The 20,852-nt window shown below is 36.1% G+C and overlaps 1 protein-coding gene across 1 annotated transcript in view; it reads left to right on the plus strand.

The window, feature by feature from the left end:
- prkcbp1l (protein kinase C binding protein 1, like) overlaps positions 1-20,852 on the plus strand; it is a 30,902-nt gene that overhangs the window by 5,115 nt on the left and 4,935 nt on the right. The window contains 18 exon segments of the mRNA XM_067370382.1: positions 1,490-1,560; positions 1,944-2,104; positions 5,799-6,020; positions 9,831-9,944; positions 10,068-10,160; positions 10,307-10,394; positions 10,478-10,533; positions 10,655-10,732; positions 10,908-11,023; positions 13,483-13,955; positions 14,037-14,144; positions 14,228-14,377; positions 17,336-17,860; positions 17,942-18,329; positions 18,331-18,440; positions 19,659-19,789; positions 20,178-20,258; positions 20,696-20,774. Of these exon segments, the coding sequence (XP_067226483.1) occupies positions 1,490-1,560; positions 1,944-2,104; positions 5,799-6,020; positions 9,831-9,944; positions 10,068-10,160; positions 10,307-10,394; positions 10,478-10,533; positions 10,655-10,732; positions 10,908-11,023; positions 13,483-13,955; positions 14,037-14,144; positions 14,228-14,377; positions 17,336-17,860; positions 17,942-18,329; positions 18,331-18,440; positions 19,659-19,789; positions 20,178-20,258; positions 20,696-20,774 (3,044 nt within the window).

The raw sequence follows: 20,852 nt of genomic DNA on the forward strand, positions 1-20,852 counted from the left end.
CACGAGACATCACTGCCGCTGTCAGAGCGCGATCAGACATCACTAAGCGAATGCTCAAGGCAGTTGGACATAGTGGTGTAATAGAGGTAAAAAATTATATAAATACTGTTTGGTTTCTCACACAAACCGATCGTTTCGTGTCTTAGGACATCAATGTGTCATCACGAGCCGCAGGGTTTAATTTGGATTTGTCTGTCGTGTTTTATTTACTCTTATAGTCCAAGTTCCCGCTGACTTGCATTATACCACTGACACACGGCAGCGGTTGGAGTTAAAAATCATAATTTGTGTTCTAATGAAGAAACAAAGTCACCTACATCTTGGATGCACTGGGGGTAAGCAGATAAACATCAAATTTTAATTTTTGGGTGAACTATCCCTTTAAACTCACCTGAATGTTTAAACTGACAGGACTTAATGATAAACATTCACTGTATGATGGTTAAACTTTTAAATTAATCTGCAAATCACATGTGATTTGACATCGCACATCCTGCGACGTGACTATGCGCACATTGCCGATGCTGAAGCAATATATGGTACAGCCTTACCGGAACTCGAAAATAAAGCGAGAACAGTCGTTTTTTTTTTATTGCATCTCTTTAACCATTTACGATTCCCAGTCATTTTGTAACCTTTTATTGCTTGCCACTTTATTGCTTAGTGATTGATAAGGGCAGGCCGTGTCAGTTTTGAGACCTACATCTATTTTTTTTTTTCTAAAAAAACACCAAATATTAAAAAATATGTGAAGGGTTTAATAGGACAGCAGTGTTTCTTTTTAGCATCTTGTTTTTAATATAAGCCTTATTAGTTGTATAATTTAATTTGCTTAATTTTGTGATGCAAACATACTGCCAATAAATTAATGTCAGCTTGACAGCCAGTTTACCTTTTATACAACGTCTGAACATGATGTAAATACTGGTGCATTATTGGGCACATTTTGAATGTATCCATGTCAGTAGCTGATGGTATTTTAGTACCGATTATGCCTGAACTTGGACGAGGCCAAATCCTCTCGAGCACGAAGTAGACTACCGAGTCTGAATTAAAGGCACTCTCCGGTGATCAGCAGACGTCGCTGCCGTATTCCCCAGTGAGCGGACCTATTCACGGTGGTATTCCCCATGAACATGTTTGGTTCATCTGAGGGAGGTGCTGGTCTATTACTAGATACAGAGAGAGAGTTTATGCCTCGCACCGTCTCGATCAGACGCAAGGATAATATCCTGTTGTAAATTCACTCTGCAGGCCGATAATGGGTTACAGCACAGTTCAGACAAAGCAATACTCATGCAAGGATCTCCTTGCCCAAGTAAAAGTGGTTCAGATGTGGAATGGAGGACGATTGCTATGAACAACAACAACATAACTCTGGAGATTAGATTACATCATCCAAGTCTTTTATCTCAGGGGTAGACCACATGAGGTTTCAGTGTCTTATTCCAGCATTTTCTTTTGCTCTCCCTCTCTTTACTTCATTTAGTTTGGCTGTGGAGGAAATAAAGACGGAGTCCGATGCTGTTGATGGGATGGAGGTGTCCGTGCCACCCAAAGGTATTTTTTTTTTAATATTCAAATTTTTAGATTACTTTGTTGTATAAATTTAGTGCTTTGATCTTACGTAATATACCCCAAATATAAATTTTGAGAGAATCTTGAATAAAAAGCAAGCAAGCACACTTTTAATCTAAACCACATCAAACATGACATGCGACCTAATTTCCTCTTTCATAATGGCTGTAAGTAGGTAAGTCGGATGTTTAATGCGACATCTTCTTGAAGATGTGCATAAAAGGCAAGTCTCTTTGTGCATGAAGGTCGATGGTGGTTTGTGTCGTTGATGCTTTGAAAGGTCACAATCACAGGCCCAGCTGGGTGAGGTGTTGTATTATCAGTGTGGGCTTTGCATAATGAATCAGCTGTGGTTCTCTTGCCAGCTGTCCCTGATCTAGGATCAGCAGAGCAGGCGCTGACTGCGCAGAAGAGGAAAGCACCCAGTCCTCCACATTCCTCAAACGGACACTCTCCCTCTGACACGTCACCCAGTCCCACAAAGAAGAAGAAGAAACCAGGATTAATCAACAACAATAAAGACCAAGTATGTTCCCTCACTAGCTTCCCTTTCATCCTGACGTCCTTTTGCCTGTTTTTAATTGGGTTGAGCAGATCATTTTTTGTTCAAATGCTTAATTTAAAAAACATTTGTAAGATGTCCTTTTTACATTTTTTTTTTTTTTTTTTTTTCTATTTGAATGGCCAAATGAATTAATCAGGATTGATTGTGGCTTGTAAATCTGTGTGACTGATTTTAATTTCTTTCACTGTGCAGTTTTTAATGATAAAACGCTGGCCATTGAAAGGGGCCGAATGCTTTAACTGATTTGCATGAACACAGTCGACCCCTTGTGGGGATTTCCGTCCTGTAAGCCATAGGGTGGCCTCAAAAAGCATTTGGACACTACAGGCATATACTTAAAGGGATAGTTCACCCAAAAATGAAAATACTGTCAGTTACTTATCCTCATGCGGTTCCTAATATTACCTTCTTTCTTTGGAACACAAAAGATGATATTTTGAAGAATGTTTCAGCTGCCTATACAGTGAAAGTCAAACATCATTGCACAAAATATGGACAAAAAACCCTTTTGCAAAATATATTCTTTTGTGTTGCACAGAAGAAAGAAAGTCATAGGGGGTTTGGAATGACATAAGGGTGAATAAATAATGATTTTCATTTTTTGTTGAACAATTCCTTTGATGGATTTATCATTGCATTAGACAGAAAATAAAATATCAATCCAATTGGGGCTCAATTAAAGAACATCCTGTTTTAAATGATAAAATAATAAATATACGGTTTATAATGAAGGCAAAATGTATTGATGCTTTCTGGTTATTATTTGGTGTACACTACTATTCAGGAAAAAAATGTTTATGTTTTTGAAAGTCTCTTATGCTCAGCAAGCGTCAATTTGATCAAAAATACAGTACAACAGTAGTATTGTGAAATAATATTATAATTTAAAATAGTTTTTTTTTTTTTTTTTTATATATTTTTTAAAATGTAATTTATTTCTTTGATGTCAAAGCTGAATTTTCAGCATCATTACTCCAGTCTTCAGTGTCACATGATCCTTCAGAAATCATTGTAATATGATGATTTGATGCTCAAGAAACATTTATGATTATTGTCAATGTTGAAAACAGTTTTACTGCTTAAAGGGTTAGTTCACCCAAAAATGAAATTTCTGTCATTAATTACTCACCCTCATGTCGTTCAAGACCTTCGTTCATCTTCAGAACACAAATTTAAGATATTTTTGATAAAATCCAAGTTTTTTTTTTAGCCCCCATAGAAAGCAGCGCAATTACCGTCATTCAAGGTCCAGAAAAGTTGTATAGACATCATTAAAATAGTCAAAGTGACTACAGTGGTTCAAACTTAATGTTATGAAGCGACGAGAATATTTTTTGTCTGCAAAAACAAAACAAAAATAACAAATTAATTCAACAATTTCTTCTCTTCCCTGTCAGACTTGTACGCAGTTGATGCAGTGAACGCTTCCAGGTTCTACTAGGGTTGTCACGATACCATAAAATGTCTTGCGATACTATACCAGCTGAAGTATCGCGATACCAAGTAGTATCACGATACCATGAAGTATACAAAATGAACCAAACTTTCATAAATACATGAAAACAGACCAGAATTTTCTCTGAATACTTCATTAATGAGAATGAATAACAGGCTTTTATTACCAATCAAATGAATCATTGTTAACAAAGTTCATCTTAGCACTGCACAGAAGCTGTATGAACTGACATTACAATGTAGCATTTATGCATTTACACTTAAATTACAATTGCATAAGTAATGTTATGATATTAATGTTTCTAATATAAAAATCTGAATATAGAACTAAAAATGTTGGCGGAAAAAAAAATGATAGAATTGGCCTACTTTTAGATGGGAGACTAAAGTCGCCAGTAGGTGGCATCAAGTGTTAATGATTAAGTCAATGAATCATTCAACCGATTCATTTAGAAGCTAAACAAAAACAGCGCTTTTGCTCGTGTCACGAGCTATCAGGAGCATTTTTTTGCCTTTATCTTGAAATAATTAATTCTTATATAAAGATTTTATTTTATTGAATTTCAGACCCTTTTTCCAGATAAAATTCACTGCGAACAACAACGTGCAAGTGCAACTTTATCTCATTGCAAAATTAACTGAGGCATCAGGAAACAATAAGGCGCTAATTCTACAGAGCATTTACTACACAGGGCACAGCAGACAGTCAACGGCAGTCTCTTGTAATGTTTTTGCAGGCATACATGTTCAATAAAGTGTACCTGCCACACATACAACATTCCTTACGGTACTGACGATACTACCGTTTAAAAAATACAATGGCATCGGCAGTAATTTTGAAGCTTTAGATACTACCGTAGTACCGGTACACCGTGCAACCTTAGGTTCTACGCCAGAACACTGACTCATTATTGGCCGGCTCCTGCGTCTGCATCACACACCTGCGTCATGCAGCTCACGTGACCAGCGTCGGCCAATAATGAGCCGCCGTTCTGACGTAGAACCTGGAAGTGCTGCACTAAACAGCATAGGAGAATGACGGGAGAGACAAATTTGTTGAATAAAGTCGTTATTTTTGTTTTGCTTTTGCGCACAAAAACTATTCTTGTTGCTTCATAACATTAAGGTTGAACCACTGTAGTCATGTTGACTATTTTAATGATGTCTTTACTACCCTTCTGGACCTTGAATGACGGTAATTATGTTGCTTTCTATGAGGAATAAGAAAAACTTGTATTTCATCAAAAATATCTTAATTTGTGTTCTGAAGATGAACGAAAGTCTTACGGGTGTGAAACCACATGAGGGTGAGTAATAAATGACTGAGTTTTCATTTTTGGGTGAACTAACCCTTTAATATTTTTGTTGAAAAGTGATACTTTTTTTTAGGATTAATTGATTTAATAGTCTCAATTTCCTTTTAAAAAAAATCTTACTGAACCTAAACTAGTAGTGTACTTGGTTAATGTGATGAACTGCACCTGTGGTTACCAGCTGGTTAAATGTCATTGCAAAAATAGCCCAAAGGGAAGTTAGTTCTCATAATAGCTTTCATTACCACTCATTTGTTTGCATACGACACTTTATTTTTTTTTTTTTAATATTACGTAAGTGTCCGAATGCTTCTTTTTGGGTGCGTGTTCACTTTAGTACAGCTAATAATCAAGTTTATTGAATGCTGTGGTGTCTTTGTGGTGGAGTGTTGCCATTCATAGGAACAAAGAAAGATGCCAAATGTGGATTTGCTTATTGGCTTTATGTGAAAGTATCAAGCAAATTTAAATTAATTAGTAACTTACAGGTACCGAACGCTAATAATTAGCTGTAATTTATTATGATGTTACCACATGAATCAAAACTTTAATGTCTAAAGTATCTGTCCCTTTATCCTGCTAATCTGTATTTGGCATCTGATGGTAATTTAGGATTTCATTCCAATCCTGGTGAAACACACTTGATCTCAGACACCACATGGTTCTCAGATCACTCATGAAAAATGTAGTCATGTAGTGTGTTTATGGAAATGTGAATGGAAATCCTACATAGTGTCTTCCCAATGTGCCGCTTTTTTGACCCAGTGGTCATGTGACTGCTTACCTGTCCATGCTTGATTTATTGCAATGCCTTGCTAAGTTTCCCCTGCAAGTGTTGTGGCTTGTGATTTGACCCCTTTGCCCTGTCTCTCTTGCCTGCATTTCAGTGTGAGCTTAGACATGGTCCCTTTTACTATGTCAAGCAGCCCGCACTCACCACAGACCCTGTTGATGTTGTACCGCAGGACGGGCGGAATGACTTCTACTGCTGGGTGTGTCACCGCGAGGGCCAGGTGCTCTGCTGTGAGCTCTGCCCGCGCGTCTACCACGCCAAGTGCCTCAAACTGGCCGCAGAGCCTGAGGGCGACTGGTTCTGTCCAGAATGCGAGGTACTGACGACTGTACTGTGTCTGGATTAGTTTCCACATTCAAATATGTTCAGAACATGAAAAGCTGCTTGTAAAGCGATAAATCATGTCCATAACCGGTCATATGGAAACCTAAGATCTGTTCCAAGACCTAGTGAGCTGCCTGCTTATTTTGAGGCGCAGGCGCTTTTTGAAGGTTGTTTCACAACATTATGCTGCCTTATAGGGATAGTTCACCCAAAAATTAACGTTCTGTCTTCCTTTACTCACCCTAATGTTGTAAAAGTGTTATTGTTGGCTAAAACGAAAACCATTAAAAATCATTTTTGTTAATTGAAATTAAATATAAATATTAGATGATTTTTTTTTTTTTTTTTAGTGATCAAATAAAAGTTTTAGTACTTTCTACTTATTTTATTTCAGTTTGTTGCCAAGGCAAAGAAATACTATCACGATTTTTTTGATGAATATTGCGATTTCGATTTTCAATCAGTTTTGTAACAATATTTCCCTGTATAATTTTTTGGAAGCTGGCTTTATTAATATTTACGGGCACCATATCTTTGCATAAGTTATATGTTTCTTTATGCCTTCTTTAACTCTTTTTGTATGTTGGTTTGCAAATGCCTGTATTATCAATTTTTGTTCACCCGGTTCGGAGTATGCCATTGTTTTTCTATGTAAACACATGCTAGACGGACGCCTTTAACTGTTGTTCTCGCATCTTTTACACGTCCATGACATGCCGTTTCTACACGTCGTTCAAGGTAAAACACATTCTGTGTGAATGTTTTTCTGCCACAAGAGTTTAACAGTTCTTGCAAATTACCTCTCATGTGTCCAAAATATTCCTAAGCCACGGATGTTGATTTTGAAGTCCTTATCCTGCCCTGAATTCATCTTCCCTGTTTTAGTGCTTTCTTCCAAACCCGCTCTGTTCTCACGCTAGATTTGGGCGCACTGCATTCACATTGCATACTGATTAATCGCACAGCCAAAAGCCAAATCACACAAAAATAACAAAAGCACACACAAAAAAAAGACTAAAACCTAAACTAAAATTTAAATGAAAACTAAAAAAAAATTTAAATTTTAAATATTCTATTTATATATTTATATTATTTTTTTTGTCCATACAATAGAAGTCAATGGGCTGGAATGTTGTCTCTTAGGCTGCGTGTTCACCAAAGCGTTTCACCAAACCCCCCCCCCCAAAAGGAGTTTATGCATGTGACGTCACCGTCGACCATTACGACTGCAGCATTGGTTTTCAGCGTGAATGTTGCGAAAAACACACAAAACACTTCTAAAATGGGAAAGAGTTTTGCGATTGACTGTACAAATAGATTTGACACAAACCCTGAGGTATATATTTAAAGTCTGCCGAAAGCTACAGAAAAAATAAGCAAATGGATCACTGCAATTCACAGAAACAACTCGACTCCAGACAGAGAAACGTTTTGCTGTTATCATTGTGTGTCAAATTGTTGGATTTTGAGGTAAAATCATACCGTATATTTATTGTATTCTTATATATTGTGTTGACAACTCGTCAATTAAATATTTACCATCTTATATTCTGCATTATTTGGTGTTTTTAAATAAACAACACTGACAAAAACTATACTATAAAACTATAAATGTTTTAGGGCTGGACAATATGACGATATAACATTGATATAAGTGATTACGCAGATTTAAACCTACCTATATTGTAGTTATATAAAATATTCACAGGCAGATTTGCTTTATGTATTTCCCCACTGTCGAAATCAGGCACATATAAATGTCAGGAAACACGATTCCTGGCTGCTTGCAATATCCATGGATTAGGTTTATTTGACAAGTTGTAAGGAACACTTTCAAATCCAACCTTTAGTGTACTTCGTTAGTTTTACTCGCGTTTTCGCAGTTTCCTCTATTAAATCCAGTCACGCAGCAGGTTCTTTTGCCACTCAGTCCAGCTGAGGGAGCGCGCTTTCAAGTGACGTTGATGTATACCCTCTATACAGTAAAACTGCTGCACATTTTAGAGTGGCATTTTATAGTGGCCAGCCTAAGGCACACCTGTGCAATAATCATGCTATCTAATCAGCATCTTGATATGCCACATCTGTGAGGTGATGGATTATCTCGGCAAAGGAGAAGCGCTTACTAACACAGATTTAGACAGATTTGTGAACGATATTTGAGAGAAATAGGCCTTTTGTGTACATAGAAAAAGTCTTGAATCTTTGAGTTCAGCTCATGAAAAATGGGGGCAAAAAACTAAAGTGTTGCGTTTATAATTTTGTTCAATTTATATAAAAATGTCAATACAATGTAAAGCAGTGGGGGGAAAAAACGCTTTGGTGGATATATGGCCTTATTCCAATATTCCCAACAACAGTCCTTTTCGAACATTAATATATCTTCTTTTGTGTTCCAAAGGGTAAACTATCCCTTTAAAAAAACACATTTTGGTTGAAATCCAAGGCAACATCTCAATATTCTTTTGCGGAGAATGTTTATATCCAAAATAGTGGATGAGTCACAATAATTGTTGATCATAAATAAACATATTTCAATCAGTACTGAAAAGTGTTAAAAATCCTTTTGCAGTATAATTACATTTTTAAAGGGATAGTTCACCCAAAAATGAAAATTCTGTCATTTACTCAAGCTCAAGTAGTTCCAAAAATGTATACATTTCTTTGTTCTGCTGAACAGGAAGATATTTGGAAGAATGTCAGTAACCAAACAGATCTCGTCCCCCATTGACTAACACAGTAGGAAAAATAAATACTATAGTAGTCAATGGGGGGCACGATCTGTTTGGTTACTTTAAATTTAAATAAAATTTTACATTTTTGGAACTACTTGAGTGTGAGTAAATGACAGAATTTTCATTTTTGGGTGAACTATCCCTTTAAATGTGTGCTATGTATTATGCTTATCATGTTGAGTATCAGTATCAGTCAATTATGCGGTTCCTAATAGTGCATTAGATCCCGCCCACTTTTTCAGTGCCGTTGGTTCCACAAGTATTTAGTAAGACAGACTTGATTACAGGTGGAGCTAATAAGATCTTTTGGAGTGTTTTGCATCTTTCGGCTCTGGTTGGTGGAATTTTCTATACAGCATCATGGGTAATGTAGTTTTCACCACAAATTATGCTGTTAAACATGATTACTTTAAAACTAAGCTGAAATAATGCAGGCTGACAGCTTCCACAGAAGCAAATACTATCGATTAACAACCTCGTAGCTCACAGTTGGTCTGTCTTTAAAGGTAAATAAGTTAAAAATCAGTTTCCCTATAGAGAAATTGAACCCGACCAGAACCCGACTGTTGCACACTATAGTTAGGATGATACGCTCCCTATATAGACAGCAAGCTCACTAGGTTTTGGAACACTAGATATGACAGACTCCTTTCCTAAGAGTTCTATACTTTTTCCTGGACTAGGATGAGATAGACCGTTCAGAAAATAGTGAAATGAGTTGAAATTGTTTTGTAGAGGTGTAGATATTTCCTCTGACGACAATTCATTTGCTTACTTTTTTTTTTTCATGCATCATGAAATCTGAAATTTGGTCACAAATCAATTTATTCTGGTATAATTTGTATGTTTACAATTTGAAATGGCTTCAGTACTTTCTTACACTCCTAATTCGGAGCAGATGGCATTTAATAACATCAGGCTAAATGGACAGTAACTATGAATCGACAGATATTAACTTCTGCCTTTTGAAACTGGAAGTGTGAGAACGCTTGAGTGCATATGAACGATTATGAACTGTTGGTGAGAGATGTATGTATATAGTACAGTCATTTCACTCTCTGCTCCAGAAAATAACGGTGGCTGAATGCATTGAGACTCAGAGTAAAGCGATGACCATGCTGAACTTGGAGCAGCTGTCGTACCTGCTGAAGTTCGCTCTGCAGAAGATGAAACAGCCAGGGGTGAGTCAAATACAATTTATTTAATCACTCCGTATTTTCATTATGATGCTATTGGTTTTCATGTGACTGGAGTACATTAATTCAACCATTGCGGCGTATCTTTATGAATGATTTATGTTGCAGACGGAGCCATTTCAGAAGCCGGTGTCCCTGGAGCAGCACCCCGATTATGCCGAATATATATTTCACCCAATGGACCTGTGTACTCTAGAAAAGGTACATCAGGTGTTACAGATATTGTTTTTGTCTTCATTTTGAAGAGTATATTTATTGTTTTATCATGTAAAACCTAATTAATTGCTTTTTAGGCACTGTATGTGGTAAAAACAAATGCTGTAACTGAGAAATATATGTGTCTGTAGAATATCAAGAAGAAAATGTATGGTTGCACAGAAGCATTTTTGGCTGACGTGAAGTGGATTCTGCACAACTGTATCATTTATAATGGAGGTTAGTGCTGGATTGTGAAATCAATGTGCTTGTATCTTTACTCACATCTGTACATTCATGACGTCTAAACGGCTCTTTTTCAGGGAACCACAAGCTAACAGCAACTGCTAAAGTTATTGTCAAGATCTGTGAACATGAAGTGAGTGGTCTAATAACATTTCAATACATGTTATTCAAAAGCTTTTGAAAGGAAGTGTATGTGTAATTGTACGTATTTTGCGGTCTTGGGAAGTATTACAGTATCTATTAATCTTCCACAGATGAATGAAATTGAGGTTTGTCCAGAGTGCTACCTGTCTGCCTGTCAGAAGAGGGACAACTGGTTCTGTGAACCTTGTGTAAGAGGATGATCTTTTTTTAAGATATAATAGTACTGTTTATATGTGAACGCTGGCTCCTGGTATCAAGCTGCTTCGTGGTTTGTAGTTAAGCCTGTGAATTATGTCATATATTTTTACAGTCAGTCAATATCTGGGCTGTATTTCAAACGCTCATGTTTATGTTTTCTTGTAGTCTCAGCCTCACCCTCTGGTGTGGGCCAAACTGAAAGGTTTTCCCTTCTGGCCCGCTAAAGCCCTGAGAGACAAGGACGGTCAGGTGGACGCACGGTTCTTTGGCCAGCATGACCGGTGAGCCTATTACTCTTGTATTTACTTAGGCATTCACTTATATTGAATATATTAAATATTTATGGTAACACTTTACTAAAAGATTCATTTGTTAACATTAGTTGATGTATTAAAGGTGCCGTAGAACGTCTTTTTAAAATATGTAATATAAGTCTAAGTTTTCCCCTGAATGTGTCTGTGAAGTTTCAGCTCAAAATACCCCATAGATTTTTTTTAATTAATTTTTAAACGGCCTATTTTGGGGCATCATTAAATATGCGCCGATTCATGCTGCGCGGCCCCTTTAAATGCTCACACTCCCCGCCCGGAGCTTGCGCTTGCCTTAAACAGCATAAACAAAGTTCACACAGCTAATATAACCCTCAAAATGGTTCTTTACAAAGTGTTCGTGATGCAGCATGTCTAATCACGTAAGTATAGTATTTATTTGGATATTTACATTTGATTCTGAATGAGTTTGATAGTGCTCCATGGCTAAAGCTAACATTACACACTGTTGGAGAGATTTATAAAGAATGAAGTTGTGTTTATGAATTATACAGACTGCAAGTGTTTAAAAATGAAAATAGCGACGGCTCTTGTCTCCGTGAATACAGTAATAAACGATGGTAACTTTAACCACATTTAACAGTACATTAGCATCATGCTAACGAAACTTTTAGAAAGACAATTTACAAATATCACTAAAAATATCATGATATCATGGATCATGTCAGTTATTATTGCTCCATCTGCCATTTTTCGCTGTTGTTCTTTGCTTGCTTACCTAGTCTGATGATTCAGCTGTGCACAGATCCAGACGTTAATACTGGCTGCCCTTGTGTAATGCCTTGAACATGAGCTGGCATATGCAAATATTGGGGGCGTACATATTAATGATCCCGACTGTTGCGTAACAGTCGGTGTTATGTTGAGATTCGCCTGTTCTTCGGAGGTCTTTTAAACAAATGAGATTTATATAAGAAGGAGGAAACAATGGAGTTTGAGACTCACTGTATGTCATTTCCATGTATTGAACTCTTGTTATTCAACTATGCCAATATAAATTCAATTTTTGATTCTAGGGCACCTTTAACTAACATGAACCATGAGCAATACTGTATTTGTTAATCTTTGTTAATGGTAATAAAAATACAGCAGTTCATTGTTTGTTCATGTTACTTCACAGTGCATTAACTAACAAATACAACTCTTGATTTTAATAATGTATTAGTAAATGTTGAAATTAACATAGATTAATAAATGCTGTAGAAGTGGAGTTTATTATTAGTTCATGTTGACTAATGTTAGCTAATGAACCTTATTGTAAAGTGTTACCAGTTTTACAATATTATTGCAATGATTTTGCTACCGATATAAAAAAATTAAGCAACATAACTTAAATCAAAGCTTGAACATAATATTTGGCCCGTTCCTAAAGACCATTACTAAAGTTTTGTGACCTGAGGCTGTTAAAACATATTTCAATAGCATTTCTGATTTAAACTTAACTTCTGATTTTAACTAGCAAATACATTTAGGAAGTTTGATTCATTTCTGTGAATCAATTTTTTACAACTATACATAACAATTTTGCAACCAGTTCACTACAGTGTTTATAGAAGCTTGCATAATTTTATTTTTTTATTTTATTTCTGATTTGCTGCTCGAGAAACATTTCTTATTATTATGAAAGCTGAAAACAGTTGTGCTGTGAATATTTTTTGTGGAAACCGTGATATGCTACCATTTAAAAGTTTGGGGTCAGTAAGATTTAAAGGGGTACATGAACATGACGTCACATGCTAGTGGATGAGTTGAATCAACTCCACAGCAACTACATCAATTTATCCACTAACCATTCAGAAACGTCTAAAAGTTGTAACTTCTTCCTGAGTCTCTCCATCAGTGTCGACTCCGGTTTGAACAATGTAAGGCTGAACACCGTTACTGACAATCCTCATTTTGTCTGCGTGAGATTCTCCAGCTTTGTTGTTGTTGAGCTGTTAAAGCTCCGCCCTCTTCTGGAAAGGGGGCGGGAGAAGCAGATCATTTGCATTTAAAGAGATGTTACAAAATGTTTCTATTTCAAGTAAATGCTGATAAATGCAAATAAATGTATCATGGTTTCAAAACTTATAACAAACATAATTAAACAAACAAATAATTCTTATTAAACATTTATAGTAATCATAAATGTTTCTTGAGCAGCAAATCATCATATTAGAATGATTTCTGAAGGATCATGTGACACTGAAGACTGATGCTGATACGTTATTACTGTTTTTACTGTATTTTCGATCAAATAAATGCAGCCTTGGTGAGCATTTTGACAAGGTGACTTCTTTCAAAACATTAAAACATTTTATTTATAATAATACCGCTTTTGAGCGGTAATGTACATCAACAAGGATCTTATAGTGGAGTTGCACTGCCATACACATTTTTATTTGTATTAAAATATGTACTTTACCTTTCAGAGCCTGGGTGCCCATAAACAACTGTTACCTCATGTCTAAGGAGATACCCTTCTCTGTGAAGAAGACCAAAAGCATCTTCAACAGCGCCATGCAAGAAATGGAGGTCTACGTGGAAAACGTGCGCAAGAAGTACGGTGTGTTCAACTACGCTCCGTTCCGGACGCCTTACACACCCAACAACCAGTTCCAAATGCTGCAGGACCCTAGTAACCCTAAAAAAGGCATGGTGAAGCCTGAGAAACAGGACAAGGTCAAGTTCAACTTCGATATGACCGCATCCCCCAAGATGCTCCTGGGGAAGACAGTGATGTCAGGAGGTGCGGGACGCCGGATCTCTGTGACGGACATGCCCAGATCGCCAATGAGCACCAACTCCTCAGTCCACACGGGGTCAGACCTGGAGCAGGACGAGCGAGGGGCGAGAGTGTCGTCGAGTCACTATAGCGCTGGTGAAGACTCAATGGATTATACAGGTGATTACCTAGACTTCCAATGGCCAATATTTTGTTTAACAAAAAATAGTGGGTGATTAAAGTTTAAAATCTGGCCCCCAGCGTCCCCTGGGTCTCTGAAGACAAGCGGCAGCCCCAAGCCTCTCGTACCCACGCCGGTTAAACAGGAAAGGAGCTCGGCCACAGGAGGCATTCTCAACCTCAATCTTGGTGAGTTATCAAATCAACCTGCTGTCCACTGCACCATTTATCTCTGTGTTTATTGAATATTTGTGTTGGATGTGTTCCCTCAGATCGCATTAAAGCAGAAATGGACCTGAAGGAGCTGAGTGAGACTGTACAGCAGCAGCAGCAGCAGCAAGGGACGTCAGTTCTCCTTACCTCTCCCAAAAAACCTACTAGGAGTTTGGATAAAACTATAGAGAGCTGCAAGGCCCAGCTGGGTAATGAGCACACAGACACACTGAGATGATGACAGACCTCAACTCTGACAAAACACTTTTTCAGCAACTTTGGTTTCGAAAATGCATTCACATATGAAAATCAGAACATTCCTGAATCAAACCAACCTGCTTTGAGATCAATTACAACATTACAATGTTTGATTTCAAGCAGCAAAAATAAAAATATTGTATTTAATACAGGGTTTGTGCCATACAGAATTGAGTTGAGTGTCTTTTCAATTCCAGTTTAAATGCCCAATTTGAAGTGATGTAGCAAAAAGGAGCTAGAATTGAAATTTGAATATAAAGAAGTAGAATTAAAGTAAATTGAAATTCAAATAATTTCAAATAATTGCAATAAGTGTAATTTTTAACAAGAAGGAAAGTTAAGAAAGGCAGTTTTTGAATGTTGTTTGAAAGTAAAAAGTTTTTACAGGCCTTACACATTTATAGAGCAATGTAAAAGAAATCTTCATTCATACCATTACTGATAAATTTCCTCCAAATATCCTTTACTTAAATGTCTTTGAATTGCTGTTCAGTCATATTTCCTGTCATTCTTTTTCATATTCCAATTCAGCTTCCTGTTGTGATCAGATCAGTTCAAATTCCAACATACAAATTGAAAAGGAACCCATTCTAAATTTTGCTTAACCTTAACATCTTTTATGAGGCAATAAACTCCACTTACAACTCCCATAAAGTATTGTAAATGATAATCTAATCAGTCTGGGGTTTTGTGTAGTTTCATTGTCTTATCAGAATCCAGCACTACTGTTTCTACAGTATTCTGTGTTCATTTAAAGGTGCAGTGTGTAAATTTTAGCGGCATCTAGAGGTGAGGTTGTGAACTGCAACAAAAAGCAGCTCACCCCTCCCTTTCAAAGCAAAATAGAGAAGCTACGTACGGTGTCCACAAGTTAAAGATGTCGTCGTCTGAGACAGCAGAGAGTATGTTAGCCAGTCAAGCAATGAGGTTTCTTCTTACTTCTAACAAAGAACGGTCTCTGCTTCTAATAAACCAGATGATGACTACTACTACTGCTGCTACTTTGTGCGTATTCAATGTAGTGATGATGCAAGCTGCCTCTAAAAACACGAACAAACGTAGTGACTAAACGCGCTCTGTAGAGTGTTTGTCCATTTAGGGCTGCTGTAGAAACATGACATGTAAGGGGACCTGTGGTGTATGAGATAGAAATGGCTCATTCTAAGGTAATAAAAACATAACGGTTCATTATGTCAGGTGTTTATGCACCACTGAAAACATAGTTATGTATATTATATTGCATTTCTGTCAATAGATCCTCCCAAATTTGACTTATTGCACCTTTAACATTTGGTTGGTAGATAGCAATTTAACTAGCCTATATATATATATATATATATATATATATATATAATATATATATATAAATATATAATACATACAGTTGCATTAAAAAGTATGTGAACCCCTTGCAGAATCTGTGAAAATGTGAATAATTTTAACAAAATAAGAGAGATCATGCAAAATGCATGTTATTTTTTGTTTAGTTCTGTCCTGAGTAAGATATTTTACATAAAAAATCCTCCAGGTCTTGCAAATTTTCCAGCATTTTTTGCATATTTGAACCCTTTCCAGCAGTGACTGAATGATTTTGAGATCCATCTTTTCACACTGAGGACAACTGAGGGACTCAAACTCAACTATTAAAAAAGGTTCAAACATTCACTGATGCTCCAGAAGGAAACACGATGAGTTAAGAGTCGGGGGTGAAAACTTTTGAATTTGAAAATAAAGGTAAATTGTACTTAATTTTTCTGCCGGAAAACATGCAAGTATCTTCTGTTGCTTCCGAAGGGCAGTACTAAATGACAAACAATGATATTTAAACAAAATAAGAAAAAATGTGACATCTTCATCCTGTTCAAAAGTTTTCACCCCCCGACTCTTAACTCATCATGTTTCCTTCTGGAGCATCAGTGAATGTTTGAACCTTTTTTAATAGTTGAGTTTGAGTCCCTCAATTGTCCTCAGTGTGAAAAGATGAATCTCAAAATCACACAGTCACTGCTGGAAAGGGTTCAAATATGCAAAAATGCTTGAAAACTGATGAATCTGCAGGAGCTGGAGGATTTTTCTGAAGAACAGAGCTCAGTTTAACTGCTCAGGACAAACAAGAGACTCATGAACAACCATCACTAAACACACAAACAGTCGTGGCTCATCAGGTAACCACACACAGTACTGAGAATCAAGGGTTCACATACTTATGAATGGGGTTATTTTAATAAATTCAGCTATTGATTTGTCTTGTGAACTAAACGCAAACATCTTTTATGTAAAATATCTTACTCAGGACAGTACTAAACAAAAAATAATATGCATTTTGTATGATCTCTCTTATGTTAAAATTATTCACATTTTACAGATTCTGCAAGTGGTTCACAAACTTTTCTTGCAACTGTATGTGTGTGTGTGTGTGTGTGTGTGTGTGTGTGTGTGTGTGTGTGTGTGTGTATTTATATTGTATATTATATGCCTCTGTAAAATGGTGCATTCAATTGATCAAAAATGACAGTACAAACATTTATAATCTTAATTATAAATGCTGTTCTTTTGAAGTTTTTATTCATCAAAGAATCCTGGGGGGGGAAATCATGGTTTTCACAAAAATAAAGCAGCACAACTGTTTTCAACATTGATAATAAATGTTTCTTGAGCAGCAAATCATCATATCAGATGATCATGTGACACTGAAGACTGGAGTAATGATGCTGAAAATGTTTACTGTGTTTCTGATAAAATAATTGAAGCCTTGGTGAACATTAGAAACTTCTTTCAAAAACATTAAAAAATCTACATCTAAACATCTAAACATGTACATCTAAAGCCCTACTTTTGAGCTCCATTATGTTCCCAGATATGCAGTCTGTAAAATTTATAACAGATCAAAAATGTCTCTCTGTCCACAGGAATCGATGAGATCTCAGATGATGTGTACCGCGGCGTTGAGCACAGTGATTCGGACGACTCGGACAAATCTGACTCCAGTGACAGCGAATACATGTCTGACGACGAACAGAAGCCCAAGAACACTAACCATAACAACAGTGTCCACAAAGACTCCAAAAAGAGACCCAGACCGCCATCTGCTCAAGGGCAAGACCCAGACGCTGCCCCATCAACTGCTGGAGCAACTACAGGTGGGGACAAGAAATCCTCAGATCCCCAGACCAAAGAGAAGATAAGTGGTGGTGTGGAGAAAGACTCTCAGGAGAACAGCAAACCCCTTGCGCCGACCCAGAAGGAGCGGTCGCAGCCTGGGCAGGACGTTCGACCCGCTGGACCAGAGCTGGATGTAGATTCGGACTCTGAACGGGAGCTGGTTATAGACCTCGGTGAAGAACCGGGTGGAAGGGAAAAGAAGAAAGCCAAGCGAGAGACTCCATCAGCCCCCGTCTCTACACCTAAAGATCAGGCGGGCATTAAAACAGATGGTAGATACCTAACATTTCAGATTTTGTTTCTCTAAAAAACATTTTTAATCTGAATCTAATCTAATTCTTCCCTCTGTTTAGGTAAAGCTCCCGCATCTACCAGCATATCAGCTTCTCCATCCACAGAAAACGCTTCATCTTCTTCCAATCCTGGTCCAAAAGATGCAGCCTCATCAGCCATCAAGCCTCCAGCTACCGTCACGACTGCATCTACCACTCAAGCCACCTCCACCTCGGCCATTCACCCCGTGTCTACCGTCCCTGCCGCATCCAATGTGGTGAAAAAACAGCGCCCTCTGCTGCCCAAGGAGAGCACACAGCCGGCCCAAAGGCCTGCGACGTGGAACCAGGCTGGTGGTAAATTCCAGACCTCGTCTCAGAAGTGGCACATGCAGAAGGTGCAGAGACAACAACAACAAGGAGAGATGGTTCCTCAGACAGCGGCACAGAGCCAAGCGCAGCCCCAGACCTCAGCCAACAACTCCAACACGCGCTACCAAACCAGACAGTCCGTCAAAGGTAATTACATCGATTCCCAGTGACTCCAGCACACGCTACCAAACCAGACAGTGTGTCAAAGGTAAATACATTCCCAGTGCAGAAGTTTTATTACCATATATATATATATATATATATATATATATATATATATATATATATATATATATATATATATATATATATATATATATATATATACATTTTAGAATTTATTTTAGAATTTATTTTTTTCTGACCTAGATAAATAATCATTTATAATGAATAATAATAATAATAATAATAATATATATACGCATATATAATTTAAAAATACATTTTAGATTTTTTTGTAGATTTTATGTATTTTTCTGACCTAGATGAATAATAATTTAGAATAATATAAAATATATATATATATATATATATATATATATATAATATAATTATTATTATTATTATTATTATTATTATTATTATTATAAATTATTATTCTTAATAATTTAAAAAAATAATATAATTTAAAAATACATTTTAGAATTTATTTTATAATTTAATTACATTTTTTCCCGACCTATATTAATAATAATTAATATGTACAGAATGTACAGAATTAATATGTGTATAATATTTTTTTTTCTGACTTAGATGAATAATAATTAAAAATAATAATTATATATATATATATATATAATATCCTTTTTTTTCCTATATGAATAATTAATTATAAATCCAGCATATATATAAATGTTTTTTTATATTTTAATAATAACATTTTTATTTTATTGAATAGAATTTGTGAGATAAACACAAAAAAAATAAACACTGAAGTAATCTGTTTAAATCTATTTTTAAATGTGCAATAATATGTTTAAAAATATGTAAATGTATAATCTATTTTTATTTAATGACTAGAATTTGCATACGGTCTTTTATTATACCCATTTATTCCCATTTCAGTGTATTTTTAGATTAAAAATAGATTTAGATATAAAAATCTGTATGCTTTGACATAAATAATTAGCACACCATATAAAATAAATCATATAAGTTTATTTGGACATCATGATTCATCAACTGTCCATTCTGACATTTTTTTTAGAGGTCAAATAATCATCTTTCATGGAAAAAGAAAAGTGATTTCACATATAAACATGAGCTTCACATTTATCCAAAAATTATTTTTGCATTTAAAACAACAACAACTAAAGGATGAGGCAAAAAAAATAATTCTGTGGTGATCAGCCTTATGCAACTTGATTTGTTTTGAAACCAGAACATTGGTTTAATTCGGCTTTAATCCTTTCTCTTGTTTCACCAGCTGTTCAGCAGAAAGACACTTCACCTGTTAACACAGGGTCAGGTACGTCCACTTCCAGTCTGGCTGGAGACTTCCTCACCCCTCCTGCCTCTGCTGATGTCGCCGCTGACATCGCCAAGTACACCACTAAGGTGAGTCATATATTCACTTCAGAAATAAAAACTGTCAAAATGTTCACTTAAACAGCACATTAGTACAATAAACACCTTCAAAAAGCAATGCAACACTTCTTATTGGACATCTTTATATAGTATGTTTTCAAGCACAAATCTTTGATTGCAGGCCACAGCTAATTCAAGTGTGCTGTTATTCAGAAACTTTGAAAACCTTTTAATAAAAAAGAATAAATAAATATTATTCCAGTATGTACTTTCATTATATGAAATTAATTCTGATGCTTTTTGGATAATTAGTTTGAAAATATATAATTGATCCATCTGTTGAACTACTATTACTCAGATGTGTCTAAATGATGTTCAAGTCGATGGTGAATTTGTCTGTTATCTATCATTATTGCAGATGATGGATGTGATCAAGGGAACAATGACAGAGATATACAATGACCTCTCTAAGAGCACGACAGGGAACACCATTGCAGAGGTTTGTACTTTTTCTTTTTTCTTATGACATTTCTACTTGACTTCATTCCATCATCCACACTCTTTGTCAATGTGCATTTTATGAAAAGTTAAGACACAAATAGGGTGCAAGTTGAATTCATATTATGCCAGTATATTGATATGGTTCTCATGTGACATTCTCACACCATGAACAAACTTCATGAAATCAAGGAAGATGTTTTTATAATTTTTTTTTTTTTTAAATCAATGGAACAAGATTATCAAATCTATCATCACAGAAGAGAAGAGATGTCACTGCGAGATTTTGATTAGGTTACATGAATTGAAAAAAATTATGATAAATCCTTTATAATAAATACTGCAATATTCTATAAAAATAAAAAAGGTCCATTTTGATTTCATGGTGACTTTAAAAAACAAACAAATTTGTGACTTTCTCTGTGGATTTTGTTGCAGATCCGGCGGTTGCGGATTGAGATTGAGAAACTCCAGTGGCTGCATCAGCAGGAGCTGTCAGAGATGAAACATAATCTGGGTAACTCTCCTTGATGACTTACAGTCGCACTGCAAACTGTGTTTCGGGATGCTGTAGCAAATACTGACAAGATCCTAC

Source organism: Chanodichthys erythropterus, chromosome 20, assembly GCF_024489055.1.
Source record: "Chanodichthys erythropterus isolate Z2021 chromosome 20, ASM2448905v1, whole genome shotgun sequence".
Classification (NCBI taxonomy): domain Eukaryota; kingdom Metazoa; phylum Chordata; class Actinopteri; order Cypriniformes; family Xenocyprididae; genus Chanodichthys; species Chanodichthys erythropterus.